This window comes from Trachypithecus francoisi, unplaced genomic scaffold, assembly GCF_009764315.1.
Source record: "Trachypithecus francoisi isolate TF-2019V2 unplaced genomic scaffold, Tfra_2.0 Lachesis_group13, whole genome shotgun sequence".
Taxonomy (NCBI): domain Eukaryota; kingdom Metazoa; phylum Chordata; class Mammalia; order Primates; family Cercopithecidae; genus Trachypithecus; species Trachypithecus francoisi.
In genome coordinates, this window is record NW_022681458.1 from 91,097,584 (window position 1) to 91,123,805 (window position 26,222).

At 39.2% G+C, this 26,222-nt stretch overlaps 1 protein-coding gene across 1 annotated transcript in view; it reads left to right on the top strand.

The window, feature by feature from the left end:
* The first annotated feature begins 2,159 nt into the window (after window positions 1-2,159).
* The window catches only part of ARL5A (ADP ribosylation factor like GTPase 5A), a 32,539-nt gene continuing 8,476 nt past the window's right edge, over window positions 2,160-26,222 (top strand). The window contains exons 1-5 of the mRNA XM_033231491.1: window positions 2,160-2,556; window positions 15,357-15,417; window positions 16,556-16,703; window positions 18,399-18,482; window positions 24,125-24,276. Of these exons, the coding sequence (XP_033087382.1) occupies window positions 2,511-2,556; window positions 15,357-15,417; window positions 16,556-16,703; window positions 18,399-18,482; window positions 24,125-24,276 (491 nt within the window). The 5' untranslated portion in view covers window positions 2,160-2,510. The remainder of the gene's footprint in view (window positions 2,557-15,356; window positions 15,418-16,555; window positions 16,704-18,398; window positions 18,483-24,124; window positions 24,277-26,222) is intronic.

Here is a 26,222-nt window from a genome sequence, read left to right on the forward strand (position 1 = left end):
CGTTCTGTCGCCCAGGCTGGAGTGCAGTGGTTCAATCTCGGCTCAGTGCAATCTCCACCTCCTGGGTTCAAGCGATTCTCCTGCCTCAGCATCCAGAGTAGCTGGGATTACAGGCGTGCACCAACATGCCCGGCTAATTTTTGTAATTTTAGTAGAGACGGGATTTCATCGTGTTGGCCAGGCTGGTCTCGAACTCTTGGCCTCAAGCGATCTGCCCACCTTGGCCTCCCAAAGTGCTGGGATTACAGGTGTGAGCCACCACACCTGGCCCCAGGATGGTTTTGAATGTGGCCAACACAAATTCGTAAACTTTCTTAAAACATTATGAGTATTTTTGTGATTTTATTTATTTTTTCGCTAATCAGCCATCAATAGTGTTAGCTTATGTTATGTGTGGCCCAAGACAATTCTTCTGCCAGTGTGACCCAAGGAAGCTAAAAGATTGGACACCCCTGTCCTACATATTCAGTTCTCTTCACTCTGGCTGAAGGGAACTCGAATGATTCCTGACCCGTTGTAATCTCTGGGAATCATTTGCATTACAGTTCCCTGGTACTTATTTTTCCTCAGGAATTGTGATTGGCCAGCCTCCTGAGGGTGCATACTGTATGAGTACAAAGTGATATGCAGCCAAAGACTCAATGGCCCCTTAACAGGTTTGTAGAGCTTTTCTCTGTGTAGCTCCCTCCTTCCAGTTACTCTGCTTCACAAATTCTAGCCACCTTGATCTCTAGGAATGCTGATGTGCATCTTCAGTTCTAGGAGGTTCCCAAATTCTCATTTAGGTTCCCATTTCCTCCGTAGTTGACTGGGAATTCCTTTTAGGGATAAGGTCCAGGAAATGGTAAGACTCCACTTGTTTCTCTTTTGCTAAGAATCACAGTCCTGTGATGTGTTTTTCAATATCTGAAATGTCGTTGCCTGTACTTTGTGCAGTTTTCTATTTGTTATTGGTAGGAGGATATATTCAAACCATCCTACTCTCTCATGCCTGAAATCAGAAGTCTCTCTAGTGACATTTTGCACTTCTCTCTAATCATAGATAAATCGGTCTTTAAACTGTCTCTCTCTCTCTCCTTTCTTCACTCGGAAAATAACCTGGGAGACAATTTCCTTAAGGTAGATTGTAAAACATGAAGCCCCAGCATCACAGGTTAATGTGTATATGACATCCATTTCATAAGCTGACATCTGCGTGGGAGTCTGCAAAAGTCTTAGAGATATCAAAGCATTACCTACGGCACGCAAGAATGGAAATATTAAAGAGTTAATGCAAATTGCTTGTACAAATTACATTGTTTTTCTAAACAGCATACAGAGTATTAAGTAAATCCAGACATGATAATCTATAAATTAATATGGATTACTATGATTTTCCTTCCCTTCATGTATGGCTCCTCTAAATTTTGGCTTTTTAACCATAAAGCCCCAAAAGAAGTCAAATAAATTACTTTTCTATATTTTGAGGTAAAATTGTGTGTAGTTAGGAGAAGTGAGATGGGAAGGTGCAGTTTATTGCTGATTTTGCTTAATTTCATGCAGCTGTTGTGGACGGGCGTGCAAAGCAGTTCAAACGGCTCCTACGTCTCCCAATTTTTCTTTCTTTTCCTTTTTACTAAGGTTAAGGAGAACAGAAAGGGACGGAGCTTTAGTGGCCACTAAAGGTTTTTAAACAGGGGAGTGACTTGATCAAAATCGTTGTTTTGGGCAATATTGACCTGAGAGTGAAGAGAGATTGGAAAGAAAAGAGCCCTGAAGTGCAAAAATGGCTTTAAGGCGACTGTCTAGGTAAGGCCACTGACTTCAGCTGAGTGTCAGAGAGTGGCAGGCTTTTCCCTAAAAGACCCAGGGGGGACACCATGTCTTAGAGGTCAAGACGTGGAACTTTTAGTGTAGTGTGTGTGTCAAGGGTTGGGGATGGACATGGGGTACTCAATTATATGTTAACATTATGGCGCAATGGAGGAGATTCGAAAGAAATATAAATACTCGGGGACGCAACAGCAAGCAGTCGGAAGCCAGCTGCCCCAACTTGCGGCCTTCACAGCCTCCGTCCCAGAGAAAAGTCCCACGCCTTCTGCAGTCTTGGTTATGCAAATAAGCGAGAACAAGGCGGGCGCCCTTTCTCAGGCTCCGCCCCTCTGGCCGCGCGCCTGCGCACTCACGTCCCGCCAAACCCACCCCCTCGCCTCCCCCGCCCGCGTGGTTGTCGCCACCGCAGCCGCCCGAGAGGAAGTGGGGGAGGACGGTGGCCCGCGAGGCTCGTCGCAGACAACGCGGCGGCGATGTCCGCGAGCCAGGCGAGTGCCGCGGCGGCAGCGGCGGGGCCTTGGGCGCGGCAGGGCGGCCTGGGCTTCGGCCTCCCTCCGGTTCCCTGGAAGCGGGCCCGCGACCAGCGCGGGAACAGCGGCAGAGGCGGAGGCTCCAACGCGTCTCTCTCCTCCCCTTCAGCCTGAGCCAGGGGAAGCCAGGCGGCCCGGGTGTCTGGAGGAAGGGTCCGCTGCCCGAGAATGGGAATTCTCTTCACCAGAATATGGAGACTGTTCAATCACCAGGGTGAGGAGCTCGGTCCGCGGGCGTACGGGTGGAGGAGAGGGTCAGCTCGGGCCGGCTGGGTGGGGGTCTCCGAATACTTCCGGAATGTGGGCGGCGCGGTCGGGCGCCGCCTTAGCGCGGGGTGCAGGCTGCGCGGATACAGGCCCGGGACCGTTCGGTCCCCGCTCCCGAGCTTCGGGATGATTCCTGACTCGCAGCTTAGGGGACCTTTCCTAATAAGTCTTTTCCGCAATACACCCATTGCTCCGATTTCGATTGAGAGTGGAAAATGTTTCTTGCCCTACGTCCAACGTCCCTGAGTATCACGGCCTGGCCTTTCAGCCCTTTCTTTGCTCACCAATTGGATTTGGACACCACATAGAAATGCTGGGGTCTTCTGAAATGAAGGTTATAGATTGCGGCCCTAACCGCACCACTGAGCGACCGCTGTTGCAGAATGCGGAAAACGGGAGGAATCGCTTGACCTGTCCAGTACACCTCTGGTTTATGAGCCTGCCTTCCACTGCCATCCCTCTTTGTGTGTGTTGGGGGCAGCGGGGGTTCTTCTGCCTCCTGAATTGAGATGGACTTCTCTCCATTTGTTTTACTTATTATACCTGTGTTTCAGGTTAAGGTTAAGGTCATTTTTCTACTCGTGTGGGTTATTTGCTTAGACAGTTTTTGTTTGTTTTGCTGGGTTAAAAGTGTTAAAGTGTTTCACTGAAAGTTTTAAAAACATACCATATGAAACATTGGTTAACCATAGGTAACTAGCAAGTTACTAAGTGTAAAGTGTGTGATATAGGGATGCTTAAGTTCAGCCAACCTCAGACATGGCCATGAAATACATATCAGGCTTATTAAAATTTGTTACAAAATGACTAAAACTGGGGAAAGAATATAATTTGAACCCAAAGACAGGATACTTATTAAGATATAGTGGCATACTTTTGTTTCTTTTTAACTCGTTGGGTGGTTCATCATCCTGCTGTCAGTAACTTAGTTTGTGTTTTTCTCTTGTGTAAGCTGGTTGGTGGTGTTACATCCCAGTTTTCCAATAAAGACTTACGTGAATGTTGGTATCTATTATGTACACGTACTACAACCACCTCCTTCATGAACTAGCTACTCTTGTAAGAAGCTTAGGGGAAGCAAGCATAACTAGAACTTGTGATCCCTAATGTATCTTTTACACACACACACACAAATGTGTAGATAACGTGATACCGAAAGAAAGGGCAGTATCAGTTTTTCTGATAAGAGTTTTCATAATATAGAGAAAATCAGTTCTAATCAGCACTGTCTCTGACTGGACTGGCTGTTTGTGTTGGGAGCAAGAGAGTGGGAACCAGTCACTTAAACTGTGGTTTTCTGGTCTAGGTTTTCTCACCTAGAACATCAGGGTTCTGTGGAGCCTAGAAATCTTGCAAACTTTATTTCTACATTTCAAATATTAAAACTTACATTGCTATAAGACTGGTGGTACTTATAGTAGATAAGATCTATTCTAGTTTTAACATCCATCATTTTATATTATTTTTAGCAAAGCTAGTATTTCATCTGCTGTGAGGTTTAGAAAGACTGCTTGTTAATTGAGCTCTAGTACTGCCAGAAAAATAGGTATCACCACTTTCTGTTTTGAGTCAATGATAAAATTATTTGTTTCTGTAAGTTAAGAATAATTGAGAACTTTGCCAACAGCTCCTTGGAGTAGTAAATAATAAGGATGTGTGCTCTGGTATCACTACAAATTGCTAATAGTAGTGTTTTTATAACCTGTATTTTGTGGTACTTTTTGACGGGACATTTATGTCAGTTTGGCAGAAATTAATAGAGGAATTAATGAAGTTAAGTTCTAGAAAATTAGATGTGAATATTGTGAAAATGTGAATAAATTATTTCTCTTCTGGTAAACAATGTGGCTGTCTTATCAATAGGGTCACTTTTCAGAATATCCACCATTTAATGCCAGATATTTGTTGGGGTTTTTTTTGTTTTTGTTTTTTTTTGAGACGGAGTCTTGCTCTGTCACCAGGCTGGAGTGCAGTGGAGTGATCTTGGCCCACTGCAACCTCTGCCTCCCGGGTTCAAGCGATTCTCCTGCCTCAGCCTCCTGAGTAGCTGGACTACAGACGCGCGCCACCACGCCCAGCTAATTTTTGTATTTTTAGTAGAAATGGGGTTTCACCATGTTGGCCAGGATGGTCTCGATTTCTTGACCTCACGATCCGCCCGCCTCGGCCTCCCAAAGTGCTAGGATTACAGGCATTAGCCACGGCAGGGTTTTTTTTTGTTTGTTTTTTTGCTTTTTTCTGTATAGGACATATTTAAGTTAGATATGTCTTGGATGCTCTTGTTTTACCTTCAGTGGATTCAGAATACAATCTTAATATTCTTTTCATAGAAACTCTTGGAAAGAATGTTTTGGGAGATTACAGAATTTGCCATCTGATGAAACTTTAAGCAGTATCTTCTATTTCTGTCTGAAACCCCCTGAGAACAGCTTTTTCAGTTAAAGCTCAGATTGAGTGCACAGTGAAAGCTCTTTGTATACTGTTCGAACTAGAAAAACCGGCGGTCACATTTAGATGATACTGAGCTTTAGTAGAGTACAAACTTTATCCTAGATGCTGTCATTTAAATCATTTTATTGTATTTTATGTTTTAACAATGTTTTGAAGTCGTTATTTCTCCTGAAAAGGGAAAACTGAGGCTCAAGTGGAATGATTTTTTTTTTTCCCCAGGCCATACAACTGGTATATGCCAGAGTCAGGCAAGTTAAAACACTGAAGGAATGTGCTGCTGATTTTTGGTCTTTTTAAAGAAGAAATCAACATCATTTTTTCCTCCCTCCTCCTCGCCCCGTTAACTTTTTTAGTTGCTAAACTCTAGGTTGTCTTTAGAACTTCGAAAAGTTGCCATTAGTAACTTTTTTTAATAGAAGAGCTTGTGATCAGTGGTTTACTTGTTTTCAATAAACAAATATTTAAACACCTATTTAGTCCAGGAACTGTTCTAGGTGGTGGGAATAGCAGACAAAACAGACAAATCCCACTGCCTTTATGAAGCTTTCATGTAGTGTGGGGACACAGGAAATTAACTCACACTGTCTCTACAAGTAAAAGAATAGTGGTTAACACTGGTGCAAGGTTCACACAGGTTGTTTGATTTAACCTTCACTTAGTTGATTTACTCTTCACAACAACCCTACTAAGTAGATATTATTCCCCTTATTTTACAGGGGCAAGGAAACAGGTAACTTGCTTAAAGCACTATAGTTAAAAGTGATAGACCTGGATTTTAACCAAGATTATCTAGTGCCAGAATTATTTCTCCTACATACACACACACACACCCCTGGATTTTAACCGAGATCTAGTGCCAGAGTCAGTTCTACACACACACACACGTTTGCCCACAACTTCATATAAGAAGGACTTTGTATAAGAAGGACTCAGATAAAAAGAACTGACTGATGTGAACTATAAAAGAAGTTGTGGAATTTCCTCCTTAATGGCCTTGTATTGCTCTCTTGATTGGTTGCTAGAAAAGGAATTGTAAGTATCAATGGGTGCAGGAGAAGCTGCCTGTGCTTCAGGAACCTGATGCTGAGGAAGCCACTTCTGCCTCTGGCTTATTATTATTATTATAAGGGAGTTCAAATGTGTAGAGAAGAGTACATATGGAAGCTGAGTAGCCAAGGGGTAGACTTGCCTCTTAGCTTCTAATACACGTTCTCCTCAATTTATGATAGGATTATATCCCGGTAAACCCACTGTAAATTGAAAACACAGTAAGTAAAAATTGAGTTTAGTATGCCAGACTTCCTGAAAATCATGGCTTCAGCCTAGCTTGCTTTATACATACTCAGAACATTTACATTCGTTTACAGTTTGGCAAAATCTAACTCAAAGCCTATTTTATAATAAAGGTTGAATATTTCATGTAATTTACTGAATACTGTTCTGAAAGTGAAAAACAGAATCTTTACATGGGTACTTGAAGTATGGTTTCTACTGAATGTGTATTGCTTTTACAATATCACAAGTCAGAGACCATTTGTAAACCCTTTTTGCATGCTCTGTGGAAGTGGAGCTGGGTCCTTTAAACGTTTTTCTTTTACCATTGGGCAAAATGTTAAGCTTTGTTGATAGGCTGCACTGGAGGGGCATTGCAGGAGGAAAGGGTGTTTGTATTTAGTTATAGTGTGCTTTCTTGATGGGCTCTGCTTGTAGCATGAATACCTTCTCCAAGGCCTAGCTCTTGTACTGCACAGTGGTCAGCAGCAGCCAGCAGCGTCCGCTAGTACCCGTGTTAGTTGGTTTCATAATGGAAGGTCTCCAGTGAAATACCTCTCAATAAACAGTTTTTCCCAGCACCGAAGAAGGAGGATTTTTGGGCGGGTCCCACCAGCTGCTTCTCTGCCATTCAGTCAGCCAGTGTTTGTGCCCTCCAACGAGGTCTGCATCTAAGTCTGAAGGGAGTAGGAGGACCTTTATCTCAACCTTAGGGGTAGTGAGTGCTTCTTATGTTTGTCATTCCCGTACTCTTTTAGCCAGTCTCTCATTACTCCAGTCCCCTGTAATATTTTTTTGATGTTGAACTTTCCAAGTTCAAATTATTGTGTGATTTCTGCCTCCTGATTGGATCTCTAATTTTGCCATGTATAATCATTGCTTTTTTTTTTTCAGCAACCTCATAGTGCAAAAGAGGTTTGATTATTACCCTGAAACTTCATTTGCCATTACTGTAATAGCAAGTTTATTTTCAAACTTTCTTTTTATTGATAAGACTTTTAAGTTTTAAAAATTGAACTTTTAATACAAAATGACTTGATCAGATATCTCCCTCCTAACCTTTATATTTTCCAGATCTGATTTACTTATTCATGAAAAATATTAAGCTCATGCTCTATTCCAGGATCTGTTCTATGGACTGAGAGAACTTTAGTGAACTTGACAAATGGAATTTTTTGCTCTGAGAGACAAAGAATTGATAGGGCTTAGCGATAGTTCAGATATGAGGTAAGAATGATGAATTAGGATGACTGCCCATTTATTTTCCTTGGTGTTTTTGTGTTTTCCGATGTATGATTCACAGAGATAGTAATTCTCTACAATAACAATTATTTATGCTTAAGTTATTGACTGATGAGTCGGGGGGAGTATATATTAACTTTTAAAGACTGGCAATGAATGGAACTGGTAGACTGCCTGAGTGCGTCAAAAGGAAATGAAGGAGAAGGGGAACAAGAAGCATTTTCATGACAAAACTGTAAGGTATTGATGGGTACATTGAAGCCTAATTGATAATTCACAGTTCCATCAAAGCATTAGAACAGTGTGGTTGTTGTGGCTTATTTGAGTAAATACAGGAATGCTGTGACATAGTCTAAAAGAAAAATCATACTAAGCAGTAAACTTCTGATGATTCGCGTGCATCAAAGAGTTGGAATGGCTGAAAGTTTAATTACATTTGTCCATAATAACATTCTCATAGTAGGCATATTAAGATTCTAGGGGGTCTTTATTTTGAAGTGCATTATAGCACTTTTTGGCTACAAATTTACATTTTGTATAGATGCTTTTCCTTCTTGCCAATGAAAGGAACAGGTTGTGGTGGTGAGAGTAAAGATGTTCAAAGAAAGTTGATCTAGTATTTAAAACTTTGTGACTAATCTGACCCTATCATTGAGTTGACATGTTTGTCTTTGAGCCCGTTGCAGAGTTTGGTCATAAGTTTATAGTTCTCATTGTGACCTACATGCTATGTCTTAGATTTAGGAAGCTATTAAAAATGGTCATTGGTGGCCGGGACACAGTAGATCGTGCCTGTAATCCCAGCACTTTGGGTGGCCGAGGCAGATGGATCACCTGAGGTCAGGAGTTCTAGACCAGCTTGGCCAACATGGCAAAACCCCCATCTCTACTAAAAATACAGAAATTAGGCCGGGTACGGTAAACTTCTGATGATTCATGTACAGATGGCTTACGCCTGTAATCCCAGCACTTTGGGAGGCCAAGGCAGGTGGATCACAAGGTCAGGAGTTTGAGACCAGCCTGGCCAATATGGTGAAACCCTGTCTCTACTAAAAATGCAAAATTAGCTGGGTGTGGTGGTGCATGCCTGTAGGCCCAGCTACTTGGGAGGCTGAGGCAGGAGAATCCCTTGAACTTGGGAGGCAGAGGTTGCAGTGAGCTGAGATCATGCCATTGCACTCCAGCCTGGGCAACAGGGCGAGACTCAGTCTCAAATAAATAAATACAAAAAAATTAGCCAGGCATGATGGCACCTGCCTGTAGTCCCAGCTGCTTGAGAGGCTGAGGCAGGAGGAGAATCGTTTGAACCCAGGAGGTGGAGGTTTCATTGAGCCAAGATCACACCACTGCACTCTAGCCTGGGCAACAGAGCGAGACTGTGCCTCAAAAAAAAGAAAAAAGTCATTGGTGCTTTATTGTAAAAACACACACAAAAATAACTCAAATAGAGCTATGTCTTGGGAGAGAGCAACTAGAACTTGGCAATGAATGTCGTTTGTAGGTGTTTGGGTGGAATAAGGAGGTAAAGATGCTCTCAATCATGGATTCTTCATTGGAATGGCCCTTCAGACATCTCAGACTACGTGTGCTTTTTTGGGATATTTTCCAGGTTCTGTTTATGTTTGATTGGAGTTTCTTTCTTCCTTTTTGTTTTTCAAGTATTTTAACCATTTGTTAAGAATATGGTATGTTCAAATGTATTAGTTTGGTTTCCCTTGATTGACTTTGGAAATCTGCTTGGGTCTTAAGAGTTTGGGGGCATGGTTGCATATTTATGCATTTGTAAGTATATAGGAATTCATTGAGTTTGTAAAATTAGGCAGAAGAGTAAGGTCTGCAGTGTGGAGAATGACTTGAGCAAAATTAAATGATCGGAAAGTTTATGACACGTTCTAGAGACCAAGTAGAGCAGCTTTTCTAAATTTTAGTAGGTAGGTCAAGAAGAGTTAGGGGAAGATTTGGGCTAAGGCTTAGCTTTCTTTGTCACACTCATCCTTTTTCATCATGTTTATCTAATGATATTACCTCAATTTACTTACTCACTTTCAGGTGCAGACAGAAGGTTATGGGTCCTCCAAAGCTTCAGACCTTGGTTAGTTTCCCTCCTCTTGTTCATAGCCATTTTACCTTTCATCTTTCCTGTTCTACCGTAACAGTAACCTAACCTTTCACCTACTAGGACTTCCAGCCATTTCTAACTTTGTAGAGCAGGACTGGATTTCTTTCCCTGCCCAAATTCCACGGCTAGCTGCTTCATTTCTTTCTTATCACCGGCTCTGATGCGCTTTTCTCTATTAACATTTTCCACTGTGCTAGACATGTGGATTCTGTTTATTTATTTATTTTGGAGACAGGGTCTCACTCTGTCACCCAGGCTGAAGTGCAGTGACACAATCTCGGCTCACTGCAACCTCCGCCTCCCAAGTTCAACTGATTCTCATGCCTCAGCCTCCCAAGTACCTGGGACCACAAGTGTGTGCCACCACACCCAGCTAATTTTTGTATTTTTGGTAGAGACGGGGTTTTGCCATGTTGGCTGAGCTGGTCTTGGACTCCTGATCTCAAGTGATCCACCCGCCTCAGCCTCCCAAAGTGCTGGGATTACAGGTGTGAGCCACCGCGCCTGGCCGAGACATGTGGATTCCTACCCTGTATCATCTACTATACCTTCTTTCTCCAGTGTGCTTTCTTTATTTCTAGGCACTGTTAAAGAAAGATTTAAAGCAGTTTAAATCCTAATCCACCACAGGATAGGTTATCTAATTTCAGCTTATTGATTCTCTAGTTCATTCCATACAGTGGGTGTAAAAGATGATGCATCTTGAAACAGTTAACCTTTTCCTTTCCTCAGTAGGCAACTAACTTGTGTTATAAGATGAAATTCTGGAATGAGTAATTTCTGCCATCTGCTTTATCTTAGACTTGTCTCTGTGTTGTTGCACATGGTTCTGTTCAGAGCAATTTTACCTTAGTGATCATGTTCAGCTAGTGGCCAGGTATGATAAGGAATCTTACCTCTGCCTCCTGGGTTCAAGCGATTCTTCTGCCTCATCCTTCCGAGTAGCTGGGACTATAGGCACGCGCCACCACGCCTGGCTAATTTTTTTGTATTTTTAGTAGAGATGGGGTTTCACCATCTTGGCCAGACTGGTCTTGAACTCCTGACCTTGTGGTCCACCTGCCTCGGCCTCCCAGAGTGCTGGGATTACAGGTGTGAGCCACCACGCCCAGCCTAAGAGGCTCTTTTTTTTTATTTTAGTAGTTTTCGCCTGGCTAGTTTTTCCTAACAGAACTGTTAGAAAGCACCAGGTTTGGAATTAGGACATAATAACCAAGTCCTAGGGACATGGCTGAAGTAAGGAGACCACTTTAAAAAATACCTGTACTAAAGCCAGATGAGGTTTTACTTTAAAGCTATCATTTTAGGAGGCTATATAGTTTTTTCACTGATATGTCCTACTGTTATTCAATGTATCCTTTGAAACTCCTTTTAGAAGTTCTTTGGAAACCAAATTTTAAATAATTCTTCATATTTCACTTAACAAAAAGATAGCACTCATTTTAGATACCTTTTACCTTATGACCAAGATAATATCAGGTGGCTCGTCTCCCACTTTAAAGTCAAGTTCATCTTCAGAGTTTAAAAGATTTGCCAACATTAGGTGACAATATTCAAAATGGTGTACCTCAGGCTCTGAAAGCAGCTATGAAAGAAGCGTAGCAAACTATTTTGAAAAAATGGTAACATGGTTGGAATAAGTGTTTAACCTCCTTAACTGATTAAGGACCTTGTAAGAAACTAAGAGAGTACTGTTTTTTACTTCGTGGTCTCTGTCTACATTATTTGTACATATACACATTTTTTACTCATTCTTTATTGTTATATATTATAGATTCTTGCCTATATTTTTGTTTCCTTTTGGACTTTTCCTGCTAATTTTGTACTATTTTTAGGGTACCATTTCTTTTATTTGTCGGAGTAATTGTATTTTCTTCCTGTTATTGACAAGCCCGTCTAAATTCTGGCCTGTAGCTAATACATTGGGGGAATGGAGAGGAGGCGGGGCGGGATATATTCCTGGAACTTAAAAATAAGCTGACATTTTGATAATGCTATGATTAAAAATCAGTATTCACCTGGGAAGCTAAAAACTTATCCAAGTCAGAGATAAGAGTATAGCTTGATAATGAATTCTAGTTGTATTAAAAATGTTTATGAGTGCTTGTATTAATAAAACTGTAGAGGAGTTATGTCATCAGAAAGGGAATGCTTAATTTTGGGACATAGAAAAATGGAGTTAGGCAGAATTGCCACGCTATTTAAAAACTTTGTAGGTGCAAAGGTACCTTTTCCCAATGACTCGATTACCTGGCCCTCATGCAGGCATGGCCTTGCTCTAAAGATGAATTCAGACCAGGTACAGGGGCTCACACCTGTAATCCTAGCACTTTTTGAGGCTGGGGTGGGAGGATTGCTTGAGCCCAGGAGTTTGAGACCGGCCTGGGCAACATAGGGACACCCTATCTCTACAAAAGAAACAAAATATCCAGGTGTGGTGGTGCACACCTGTGGTCCCAGCTACTCAGGAGGCTGAGGTGGGTGGATCGCTTGAGCCTAGGAGGTTGAGGCAACAGTGAGCCATGATTGTGATACTGCAATCCAGCCTGGACAACAAGAGTGAGACCTTGTCTCAAAAAAAAAAAAGGTTTCACATCAGTCATTGCAGCCTGTCACACTCCTTGGGTTGGGATTCCATGCTTCCCAAGTAATCATCTGGTTTTAATTCAGCCACCATGTAACATTTCCTCAGGGATAGACTGCCCTTGTCTCTCATTTTTAAACATTTGGTCTTATTGTATGTTACTCATTTGCTGTTCTTATTTATGTCTTAGTCATTTCCATGAATTGCCCTCTCTGAGTCCTGTCTATTCTGGGATAGTAGCAGAATTGTTTGTGGATCTGGGAGACTAAGGGCCACAGACGGAGTTTCGCTCTTGTTGTCCAGGCTGGAGTGTAATGGCATGATCTTGGCTCAGTGCAACCTCCGCCTCTTGGGTTCAAGTGATTCTCCTGCCTCCGCCTCCCAAGTAGCTGGGATTATGGATATGTGCCACCACGCCCCGCTAATTTTGTATTTTTAGTAGAGATGGAGTTTCACCATGTTGGTCATGTTGGTTGTGAACTCCTGACCTCAGGTGATCCACCCGACACCTCAGCCTCCCAAAGTGCTGGGATTACAGGCGTGAGCCACCACATCCGGCCTGGGCCCTAGGTCTTTAAAGTGATTCTTAATAACTCACAAAAGGGACAGGTGGTCATGTCATTTAAGGACCCTAGTGGTTCTAAGCTGCCTGCTCTTTCTTACAAAGAAATAGATGACTGGATAAAATGGATTGTATTAAAATGTTTTATTTACTTGATCTTCCTATTTTTGTATAATAGCAGGTGCCTATAGATCATTAGGAATTTCCTCTGGTAAGTGGCAACTATTTGGAAAACATCTACCATTTGAATTATAAAGATCTTACTCTGAGGTGTTATAATCCTCAACCTTTATTACTTATATTAATTCAACATTTATTGAGTACCTTCTTTATGCCAGGAATAGTTGTAGTCACTAGAAATGTAAAGATGATTATTATGTATTCTATATGGTTGAAGATGCCTTCTTACGCTGAGATTAGTGCACATGTAAATAATTAGGATAAGTGGTAGATTAGAGGTAGTGTGGGAAAGCAGGAGAAATTGATTCTACATGGAAAGCTAGACTTTAAAGGATTGGTCTAATTCCCTAAATGGATAATTAGGATAATTCCAGCATTTTGTGATACCATGAGTAGCTGTAGAGAAATGTTTGCTGTGAACATATGTGCAGCTTATGTAGGGAGAGTGACTTGAACTTTAGTTTATAGATGCCCTTCAACTTATGATGTAGTTATGTGCCAGTAAACTTGTTGTAAGTTGAAAGTAACTTAAGTCAAAACATATTTATTACATCTAACCTACTGAACATCATAGCTTAGCCTAGCTTGCCTTAAATGTGCTCAGCACACTGACATTAGCCTCCAGTTGGGCAAAACCGTCTGATAGCCCAGTGTATACTATTATGCAGTATTGGTTGTTTACCCTTGTTATTGCATGGCTGACTGGGAGCTGCAGCTCACTGCTACTGCCCGGTGTCTTGAGAGTGTTGTACTGGATATCACTAGCCTTGGAAAAGATCAAAATTCAAAATTTGAAGTACAGTTTCTAGTAAATTTTTATCTTTTCCTGGGCTAGTAAAACAGGTTAAGAACTCTCTCCTCTTCAGTGCTAGGCACTGCTGTGTGCGATTTTAATTGTTAAACAACCCTGAGTGATAGGTAGTATTTCCCCTATCTTACAATGAAGAAACTTAAGGTCAGAGAAATAATAAAAGTCATTTGCTCAAGGTCTTATAATACCATTAATATTTCCTTCAATTATCTGTTTCTATGTAGTAAGCCACTCTAATTTTATGACTTAAAGCAATGATTTATTATTTTTCATGTTTCTTATGTGTTGACTGAGCTCAGCTAGGAAGTTCTACCTTGGGGAGTCTCCTTTGGTTGCAGTCAGATAGCAGCTAAAATTAGAGTACTCTGTAGGTTCAACCAGGCTGTATAGCCAAGATGGCTTCTTTACTTGTCTGTCTGTCATCTCAGCTAGAATGGCTGGAAGAGATAGGGACTGACTGGTCATCCCTTTCAACAGGGTCTCACCACATGATCAACTTGGGCTTACTCATTAAAAGGCACAGCAGTCTTGGGCTTGCTATATGGTATCTGACTTACCGCAGGAGGACTTATCCAAGACGGCCAGGCAGCAACTGCAATGTTTCTGATGATTTAGGCTCAGAAATCATGCCTGGTCATTTCTGCTGCATCTATGGGTTAAAAGTAAGTCACAGGGCCAGCCCAGATTGAAGAGGAGGCGGCTACATAATGGCATGACTATCCAGAGGCCATCTTGGACACTAGCTTCTTCCACATGCTGTGCTGTCTTTGCGGATTGCTTGCAGACAGCCTGGAAATAGATGGGTCTTACAAGTGCCTGGCTGAAATGTGAAGAGGGTGCAAGAAAACATCTGGGGAACGTGAATGTTTGAAAGAAGACCCAAGGAAGAGGAGTCACTGAAAAAAAATGAATGACTAGAGACAGGAAGAAAACTTGGAGAAAGTGGTGCCACAGAAGCCAAACGGGTGGAGGGAGTCACTGCCACCATAGCCATAGGTTCTTAGATTTGTTTTTCATGTTACAGTAGCCCTGTGGTTTTAAGGTACTCATAAATTACAATTACTGATTTAAAAAATGGTCCTTTTTTCCTTCCCACTCATTCCACTCCATATACACGTACCCAGTTGATGCCTAAATTTCCTGTTAGAACCTCATTGACGTAATCCATTGTGAAGCATTTATACTTTAAGTCATTTGTAGATCATTGTGATTATATTTGGTTTACTTTACTGAGAGTAGGCTCGCCTAGGAGTAGAGGAAATGTAGTGCTGTGACTTCATAGAGAGGAGGTTGGAAAGATGAGAGTTGTCTCTAGAATGGTGGCAATGGGGAAGATGAGTATAATGGCACACTTCTGGTGGTCTTGCCAGGATGTTCTTTTGACTTCCAAGAAAGTATAAAGTGCCATGCACTGAATTATGCCATAGATAGAAGGGTGAAATACGGAATATATTTTTGTCTATAATCGAATTAATCTTTTTTTTCCTTTTTTGAAGAAAAAATCACTGGTGTTTTCTCTATTTCAGAGCACAAAGTTATCATTGTTGGGCTGGATAATGCAGGGAAAACTACCATTCTTTACCAATTGTAAGTATTAACTGTCTTAAAAAGTATTTTATTTCAGTTACTTTTTTGGCCTGGGTGATATTCGATCAATGAATGCAGTAAGAAATTACATGAAACCTAAGTTACCCTATAAGAAAGCAGGTTGACTATAAACCTGGAGCCAAATCTCAGCAATACTTTGTAGAAAGCAAGAAATTTATATGATATTGAGCATATAGTTGGCATTGAGTTGTCCATTTGTTTTGTGCTAAAGCTCTTTTGTTTGTAGAAAGTAGAAAAATATGGCCGGATGCAGTGGCTCACGCCTTTATCCCAACTCTTTGGGTGGCAGAGGTGGGAGGATTGCTTAAAGCCAGGACTTTGAGAAACTGCTTGGGCCATGTAGTGGTACGCCATCTCTTTATAAGATATATGTGTGTGTGTGTATATATATATATATATATATTTTAAAATTAGCTGGATGTAGTGGTGCACACCTGTAGTTCCAGCTACTCAGGAGACTGAGGTGAGAAGATTGCTTGATCCTATTGAGGAGGTCAAGGCTGCAGTGAACCTCATGCCACTGATTATGTATGATCACGCCACTGCACTCCGGCCTGGGTAACATTTAAAAAAAGAAAGTAGAGGCCGGGCGCAGTGGCTCAAGCCTGTAATCCCAGCACTTTGGGAGGCCGAGACGGGCGGATCACGAGGTCAGGAGATCGAGACCATCCTGGCTAACACGGTGAAACCCCGTCTCTACTAAAAATACAAAAACTAGCCGGGTGAGGTGGCGGGCGCCTGTAGTCCCAGCTACTTGGGAGGCTGAGGCAGGAGAATGGCGTAAACCCGGGAGGCGGAGCTTGCAGTGAGCTGAGATCCGGCCACTGCAGTCCAGTCCGGGCGACAGAGCGAGACTCCGCCTCAAAAAAAAAAAAAAAAAAAGAAAGTAGAAAAATATTTGTTTTTATAGTTTCCTGGAATGATCTAGTATATGCCAGATAGCCTACGACCTAGTTCTAGCCCTGTTTAAACCCTCACTCATGTTGTAAACTAGTGGGAAAAAGATACTTAGGTATACATTATAAAAGTTCATGCTGATTTGTCCTTGATTAAAAAATTGTTCAAGCAAGTTAGCTTCCGTGCTAATTGTAAAATATATATAAACTTTTTCCCCCAGTTCTATGAATGAAGTTGTACATACATCTCCTACAATAGGAAGTAATGTAGAAGAGATAGTGATTAATAATACACGTTTCCTAATGTGGGATATTGGTGGCCAAGAATCTCTTCGTTCTTCCTGGAACACTTACTATACTAACACAGAGGTAATGTTTCTTACAATATTTAATGCTTGGAAAACATCTAGATTTGAGCCCTTATAGTTAATCTTTTTGCAATATCACAGTATGTTAATATATAGAGAGTTTAAGCAGAGTAAAATCTTCGATTTCCTATTCCAGGGTCATTGTTTAATATGGCCACTATCATTGAACCTCTATAGGGAGAATTGGTGGTTAATTATGTTTTAATTGTGTATTGATCCCAGAACTTGTCTTTAGTAGTTTTTTTTTTAAATGACTTCCATCTCATAGTTTATAATTTCATTTCTCTCTATTTATGTTTGACTGAGTTTAGCTCACCAAATGAGAGGGTTTTGGTGGTTTGAATCCTAGCCAGTTTTACTGTTTTCTTTTACAAAACACAATTGCACATTAAATAATTGTTTTTCTTTTCATTATAAGGCATTTTAGACATAATCATGTCTTTTTATTTACACATTATTTTCCAAAGGAAATTTCAGACCTTTGACATTTAAGTGCTTCATTGCATAGACCTGTGAATTAGAAGACTGACAGTTGTTTTTGTAGTGTTCATTATAAGTTAATAAAGCTGGTTTGTATGTACATAAAGCTAACTTTTAAGTCATTAAGAAACCATTAAGTGTATCTAACAACCTGATTTCCCAACACTGCATTAGGCATTTAATCTTTTTTTTATAAGGGAAGTTATGTATGATTATAAATGCTACTGTATACATAATGCTATAGGTTTCAAATTCATGCCAACACTCTGAAAATTAACAGCTTTATTAAAATACCTTGGAATAAAATGGGCCTTACAGTGATAAAGTCACCTATCAGTAAGCTGTCCAGTGAGAGGGGAAGTAAAGTCGCAGTTCTCTCATACATCTGCCTTTTGATTGATGTAGTCTGAAGAATAGAAAAGATCCAGAAAATCGTAAGAGTTTATTTAAAAATTAAGATCTAGGTCCAAAAAATAAATAGTGCATGTTACTAATAGGCAGTCAGAACCAACTTGGGCATCATAAATGCTATCATAAAGTGAGTAAGTTAAATCTCCATCTGTTCCTGCTGATCTGTTGCTTTTGGGTGCTCACGGAGTTGAGGAAGCGGTGCAGTGGAGCTCAGTCCTGCACAGCAATCACAAGTCTTTCATTGCACCTTCTGATCCCAGTCTCATCAGTTCATGAAGGGGTTGTGCTTGCAGGTAGCAGGTGATGCTTATGTAAGGAAGAGAGCTTGTTTTTAGATAGAGATTTATTCTTGCAGTTGGTTGATTTTTTTTTTTTTTTAATTGATTTCTTTAACTGTCACATTACTCCCATACCCATGCCCTTTTAGGATTTCAGATTGATATTAACAAATAATATCTACCTGGAAGTAATAAATTCAGGATCATATTGTATGTTTTTCTTACTGATTTGTAGTGCACATAGATGGATATAGGCCTATTAGCATTTAAGATACTGAAAACAGACATGCGTTATATATATTAATTGGAATGTTAGTAATATATTCTCTTTTCTCTAAAAATTAGTTAATATATTAAAATCGATCAGACCTTTTGGCTTCACAATGTATAGGTAGCTCTGATTTTCCAACAATACCGTAAGATTCCAATTTATTGATATTAATAGCCTGTATATCAAATAAACACATTATAAATGTTACAGATACCAAATTATATAATCACTAATAATTTTTTTGTAATTATTTTAGTTTGTAATAGTTGTTGTGGACAGTACAGACAGAGAGAGGATTTCTGTAACTAGAGAAGAGCTCTATAAAATGTTAGCGCATGAGGTAAGTAAGTAGTCTTTTTACATTAGATATGGGGAAGGGTATGTGAATGGCTATTTTGTTTTCTAGTTTCTCATGAGGGTGCTATCAATTTCAAAATTTTAAAAATATTTAGTTATTTGCTGGCCACGCCTGCTTGATTATTTTGACATCTCCCAATTTGGAATGTATCTGGAAGCAGCAGAAAGATTATGGAGTAAGTTGCAGAACTTTATTTTAGTTATCCTAGGTACATTTGGTTTCACAATTTTCTTGGGCAAAAGTAATTGCTGTAAGTGGCTGTCATTTTGCATTTTGAATAGATTAATTATACAGAAGATTATCATTGGAAATGAGATTTTAAAGTACCTGGGTGCTTAGCAATTCTTGATTGTTACTCAGCAGACTAATATTTAAATGTAATTGCTGTTAGATTTCTCTAATACTGTCCCTTTGACTGAACAAAACTAGATGACTAGCCACATTTTCTTAGTCCTTGAAAAATACCGGCCGGGCACAGTGGCTCACTCTTGTAATCACAGCACTTTAGGAGACTGAGGTGGGAGGATCACTTGAACCCAAGAGTTCAAGACCAACTGAGCAACATGGCAAGACCCCATCTCTACGAAAAATAAACAAAAGTAGCCAGGTGTGGTGGCATGCACCTGGAGTCCCAGCTACTCGGGAGACTGAAGCAAGTGGATCGCTTGAGCCCAGGAGGTCAAGGCTACAGTGAGCTGCTCTTGCCACTGCACTCCAGCCTAAATGACAGAGTGAGACCTTGTCTCAAACAATAAAATAAAATTAAAAATAAATAAGTAGAAATAAAAATAGATTTAAAAATTAAATTTTTTAAATAGAAAAATATTATGGTACTATAAGTTTAAAAAACAATAATATAGTCAACTTCATAACTATAATATTACAGTGTTTATATAGTATTAAAATATTTTTGGATTTTGCAGTATTTGAGTATTTTTGGATATTGCAGAAGCTACTTTCTCAACTCATATTTATAGATAGGAATAGAAAAAATATTTAGATAGAGTTTTTTTATTTCAGTGGAATTTTTTGCAAAGCTTAGGAAAACAGGGATATCTTTGTAGTGAAGTTTTATGTTAGTTTTATTATTGATTTGATGATCTGCTTTTAAGATTTGCTTTAAGAATTTTGTGTATTTCAGGCAACCTTTCAGGGCTTTAGGGAACCTAAGCTAGTAAAGTAGTTCTGTAAGTTGAGGTTCCTCATTTCCTTATGACCACTAAGATGCACCTTTTCCTATTTTGGACTCTAATTCCGGCAGCTGTGTTTAAACCTTGTGGAGATTTATAGAAATACATCTTGCCATTCTGTGTTCATTTGCCAAATTCCATTTCTATAGTTGGGATACAAGCAGTAAGCCATAACAGAGGCAGAAGACAAAGGTTTTTTTTTTTTTTTTTTTTTTTTTTCAACTTCATATTTTGCAAAAATGCAGCATTTTTCAGTTTATTCCAAAGGGTGGTTTTATGAAGAGTTTGGAAAAAGAAAAATTGATACAAATGTTATTTGTCTCTGGGCTATATCTTTTACTTTGTTAACAGGTAGTCACCCTATCTGATTTTTACTCTAATTGGCCAATATGCAGCAGGATCAGTATATGAAGAGCTCAGTAGCAGGGTTCAAAGTCTTTGATTTTTACTAGCTGAGGGCATTAACTTACATAGGTCACTTAACCTTATCTGTTATGGGTGAGTACACTGGGACCCAGAAAGGTTATGTGACTTGACTAGCTTTTTAAAATCTAGGTTTTGAACTTGAGTATTCTCATTCAGACTCTTTATTAGCAGAAGAAAAAAGAAGACATAAGCCTAGGGCCTAGTTGGAAAGTGAAAGGAGACTGAATGAGGAGATGACCAGAGAAGAAAGGAATTACAGATGAAGTTGGGAGTTTGAGCAAGCTACTCAGTAGGGTCAAGAAGAGCCAAAAAGGCAGAGTTCTGGAGAGAGACAAATGGATCAAAGAGTGAGAATGTGTGAGTGAAAAATAAATGTAGACATGATGTTAGCTGGATGTTTCATACATACTACATAAACCAACAAAATCTTATTGTCATTGCTGATAATGATTCTTTACATTATTGCAAAATACAAAACTAAACATTTTAAAATAATTTTCAAAGTTTTATCATAAATGAAGTGTTCAACTTTAAAACTCATTAATTTTAGTATGGTTCCAAACACCAAAGTCTGAAATTTTATTCAGAGTGACTCAACTTCTAGGAGTTACCTTCACAAATGAAGTGTTTTTGCTGTTGTTGTTGTTGTTGTTTTGTTACGGAGTCTCACTCTGTTGCCAAGGCCGGAGTGCGGTGGCACCTTATCGGCTCACTGCAACCTCCATCTTCTGGGTTCAAGCAATTCTTCTGCCTCAGCCTCCCGAGTAGCTGAGATTACAGGCACCCACCACCACACCCAGCTAATTTTTTAATATTTTTAGTAGAGACGAGGTTTCACCTTGTTGGCCAGGCTGGTCTCAAACTCCTGATCTCAGGTGATCTGCCCGCCGCAGCCTCCCAAAGTGCTGGGATTACAGGCGTGAGCCACTGCGCCCAGCCCCCAAATGAAGTTTTAAGAAACAAATTGACAACTATGTATGGTATATAGAAGATACTAAGTAAATGTGTCTTGCAATTGCTGTTATTCATCTCCTTGATAAAACTAAAATATATCTTAGACTTAAAATTTGTAGCAGAAATGGTTTTAAAGTGTTTGAAATGGCTTATGTACCAAAGATCACCATTGTTCACGTTATACTTTGACCCCTTGTTAAGCCGAGTTGATGAACAGCCTTAATTTAATATATCTATTTTCTACTGTTCTAATGTATACATTTTGGTTTTGGGGTTATATAATAGAAAGCAAATGAAGATTTTCTTCTCTTTCTAAATATTTAAAAATTGATAAAATAACTTCTTAAAAGTCAAGAACTCTAAAGTTTGAACCTTTGAGATCTAGAAAAATTGATTTAAGGTGTTTGGAGACCTTTTATTAAATGGCTTTATTTTTTGTATTTTTCAATTTTCAGTTTAGGGGCTTCTACAAATCATTTCATCATTAAGAATGAATACAAATTACTTACAATAATATAAACCATGTGTCCTAACTTGTGCCAAGTATTTGTCAGAAGGTTGTTCTTTCAATATGTCAACGTTAGCAAACTTGACCTATGTAAGACTTCAGCACACACTAGCAAGACATACTGAAACTGAGAAGATAGAAAGATAGGAATTAAATCCCATGGAAAGTCCATCTACTTATTGACTCAGCCACGTAACAACTATTGATAATGGTTTCTTTTATTTGTGTTTTTTTGAGACAGAGTCTTACTCTGTCACCCAGGCTGGAGTGCACCAGCACTATCTTGGCTCACTGCAACCTCCACCTCCTGGGTTCAAGCGATTTTCATCACTCAGCCTCCCAAGTAGCTGAGAATACAGGTGTACACCACTACACCTTGCTGATATTTATGTTTTCAGTTGAAACGGGGTTTCGCCCTGTTGGCTAGGCTGGTTTCAAAGACATCCCCCACCTTGGCCTTCCAAAGTTCTGGGATTACCGGTGTGAGACACCACGCCCAGCTGATTAATGGTTTCATTTTCTGTTTAGGAGAAAAGAAAAAATATTTACTGTATATCCTTGATAATGACTATATGTATACAAGTTATACTTTATCTCAATTGTGAACATTGTAGCAGTATTCCTTTCTGACTGTACTTATTCAGATAACTGTATAAACTGTGGTAGCATTACTAGCTACCATCCTGCAGAGGTCACTGTAACTAAAGTCAGTCTTGATTTTTTTTGTTTGTTTGTTTTTTTAATATGGAGTCTAGCTCTGTCACCCAGGCTGGAGTGCAGTGGTGTGATCTCGGCTCACTGTAAGCTCCACCTCCCGGGTTGACGCCATTCTCCTGCCTCAGCCTCCCAAGTAGCTGGGGCTACAGGTGCCCGCTACCACGCCTGGCTAATTTTTTTTTAATTTTTAGTAGACATGGGGTTTCACCGTGTTACCCAGGATGATTTCGATCTCCTGACCCTGTGATCTGCCCGCCTCGGCCTCCCAAAGTGCTGGGATTACAGGCGTGAACCAATGCACCTGGCCTAGTCTTGATTGCTATATAAAATGTTTTATGTAACTCCTTTAACCAAATAAGAAATACAAATACACTACTAATGTTTTTATTTGCATCAGAATCATCAAAACTATATTCTAACGAGTCATTTTGTATCTGCTGAAGATTTTATTGATTCAAACACATACACATATTATTAAAACCAAAATATATCAGTAAAATCCCTAAGAAGACAGATGCCATTCAACAGTTGTGAAAATTTGCAAGTGTGGCACCAAAACCTTAATTTTATATCTCTTAATATATAACAGGCAGAATTTTATGAGAATTTCATTTGCTAATTGAATACATCCTTCATGGATTCCTGGCCCAGTATCCATGTAGGGAATTTAGGATATTTATTAACACTCTAAAATTGTACATACACTTTAAAAAATTTTGTATATATGCATATGTGCGTTTTCGGGGGAAAGGTCTGTGATTTTAAACAGATTGTCAAGGAAGTCCCTGGCTTTAAAACTGGCAGGTAGAGAGGAGTGGGGCAGGAAGAGACTAAGAACCTTTGGCCTATTTTGTGAGTAAAACATTATACCTGTTATTTGGAGTGTGCACAATTACATTTGGAAACGGGTTAATGCAGTGGGTGTTTTGCTCAGATCAGATACTCAAAAGATAATGAGGAACAAATTCAGAAAGCCTAAAGAACTTGCCTCTGAGTCATAGCATTGAAGCGAAAGAACTTCTAATTGGGGAAACTTGATAAGTTTAATGCCGCTCCAAGATGGCCATATTACATATTCAAATCTAAGAAATCTTCATATACAGTGACAGAAATTAGGGTGAATAGGATTGGTTTAGGATAGAACTTCAACTGAGAATTAAGCCCTAAGCTTTGAGGCATATATTGTAATGAATTCATTTATTTCCTATGCAGCTAGAAGGTACTAGCTACGTACATTATTGGAAGAATTGCAATGTAGTCACTCATCGTTTTCTGTGGAGCTTAATTCTCTTGTGGAATCATGATTGGGAAAGGCTGGTTTAGGAGGTTGGAGGGAAGGAAATTTATGCAAGAGAAATGATTTGAACAACATAGAGATGGCAGTGCCCAAAACTGTGTAGAGAACAGTAGGGTAGGTTGCTAATTACAGCAGAGGACTTATATAGGAGTGATGTAAGGTAAAACAGAAAAGTATAGGCAAGGTAGAATTTTGGAGAGCTCTCAAGTATTAGGCTAAAAGGTAGTTCTTTGCCATTTAAGCCTAATTTTGGATTTAGGGAGTGGGTAGTATATATACCAGAAAACATGACTGTTAAATACAGCACTTAAGACCATAAAAAATGGTAGTCTAAGACTACAAGAAATATGTAAAAATATGTAAACACATACAAGTGTAAAAAATGTGTTATCAGCCTATGCGCTATGAGATGCTTTTATGTCACATAGTTGAGAAATTCTTGTTTACTAAGATTGTGAAAAAGATTCTGTTAATTAAGTTGAAAAATATGTGGAAAATGTATTGGCCTTTACAGTTTTATTTGCTTTAATAGGACCTAAGAAAAGCTGGATTGCTGATTTTTGCTAATAAACAAGATGTTAAAGAATGCATGACTGTAGCAGAAATCTCCCAGTTTTTGAAGCTAACTTCTATTAAAGATCACCAGTGGCATATCCAGGCATGCTGTGCTCTAACTGGCGAGGGGTAAGAAGTCTTCCTCTTAGATGTTATCGAACTTATATTTTGCTTAGAAACATGTATATCTTCTTTAAACTCCTAAATATTTAAGGCTCTTGTGTACAAAACATCGTAAGGGACAGACGTAAGCTGTAGTTCATGTCTATAATCAGAGACTTTTTAGGGTGGTTCTGTAAATAGTAAAACAACATAAACATAATACACATAAACCTACTGAACATGTAAGCGTGTAGCTGTTAAAATTGCTGTAGGATCTCAGAGAAATGGGAGTATCAGTGACAGCTAGAGAAGTTAGGAAATACATTTTACGATGATAGTGGAACTGAAGACCTGACACTTGCTGAGCATATCCTGTGTCTGGAGTGCTTTCCATATAGTGCTTCATTTAATCCCCATAACAGTCCTACAGAGTAATTGTTTGTAAGTGATATTTTATGCATAAAGAAGCTCAAATCAAAGATAATTTATGTCTGAGACTACTTTGGGATTACTGACTGTTGGAACTGATGCACTTAAACAAAAGAAGGATTGAGGGAATGGGAGAGAGTGTAGCAATGATGGTCCTTGGTTCTGGAATGATAGGTGTTGGAAGAGAAGTGTGTGCCTAGAGTAGAAATTTGCCCTGTCTAGTGCCCACAGTTGAAAGTATTTCAAGAAGGAAGTGGTGTGGTCGGCATTGTCAAATCTAAGGTCAAGGACCAGGAGATGGAGGATGCCATTGAATTAACAACAAATGAGTACATTCAACCAGTTTGTCAGAACAAATTCTGTGCATTGGGAGAGTGGGCATGAGGTAAGTGTAGTTTAAAGAGGAGGTATATTTTAGGAAGCAAAAATAGCTTTGTAAACTCTTGAATGTGGCAGATGAAATAGAGGAGGTTGGAAATAGGATAAAAAGGCAAAAGACGGATCAAAATAAAGTACAATTTTTGTTGTTGTTTTTCCAAAATATGGTGGATCTGTATATACAGTCATGCACCCTATAATGATGTTTTCGTCAGTGATAGACCACATATATGACGGTGGTCCCTTAAAATTAAAATACTGTATGTTTACAATAACCTGTTCTATTTTTAGATATGTTTCAGTACAAAAGTTCTTACTATTGGGTTATGGTCATCTGCAGAATTTAGTACAGTAACATGCTATGTAGGTGTGTAGCCTGGGAGCACCAGACTGTATAGCACAGAGCCTAGGTGCATACTAGGCTGTACCATCTAGGTTTGTGTAAGTACACTCTGTGATGTTCACACAGTGATGAAATCACCTGACACATTTCTCAGAATGTATCCCTGCCATTAAATGATGCATGATTGCATTTAAAAGCAGAGGAAAAAAGAAATAAGCTATAAAGGATTCTAAATAGAGGTCTTAAGTTTGGGGTTCTTGAGGTTTTATAAAAGGACAAAAGCGTGGGGTATAAACGAATTAGCTCAAGTGGGAGAAATTGTTTTCCTTTCAAGACCACGATGAAGGGTAAACCAAATATAATGAATTATTGAAGCCAAATCTTAATAGAAGGCATTATTACCAACATTTGGAAGAGCATAATTAGAACTTTAAAAAAGATTTTTTAATTAAAAAAAAAACCTGTTCATTAAAAAAATCACAGATAATACCAATTATCCAAGTATTCATTTAAGTAAAAATATGTTAAATATTTGTCAAATAGTTTAATATATATATCTTTGTCAAGCAAAAGCATGGATTTATAATATTTGGCAATAAAGACAAGTCATCTAGGATTGACATAGATTTAATTTATATACTTTGATAATTATATGGAAAATGTATCATTGGTATCAACTCAATTTCATTTTAAAAAGATAAAACAATTTTGTTTTAAAAATAGGAAGGTAGTAGATGAGTTTGGTTTTGAGAGAAATGTTCTGTTTTTCTTTTTATAGTTCAGCTGCCTTGATCTAAATTATTGGTTTTAGTATGCATTAGCG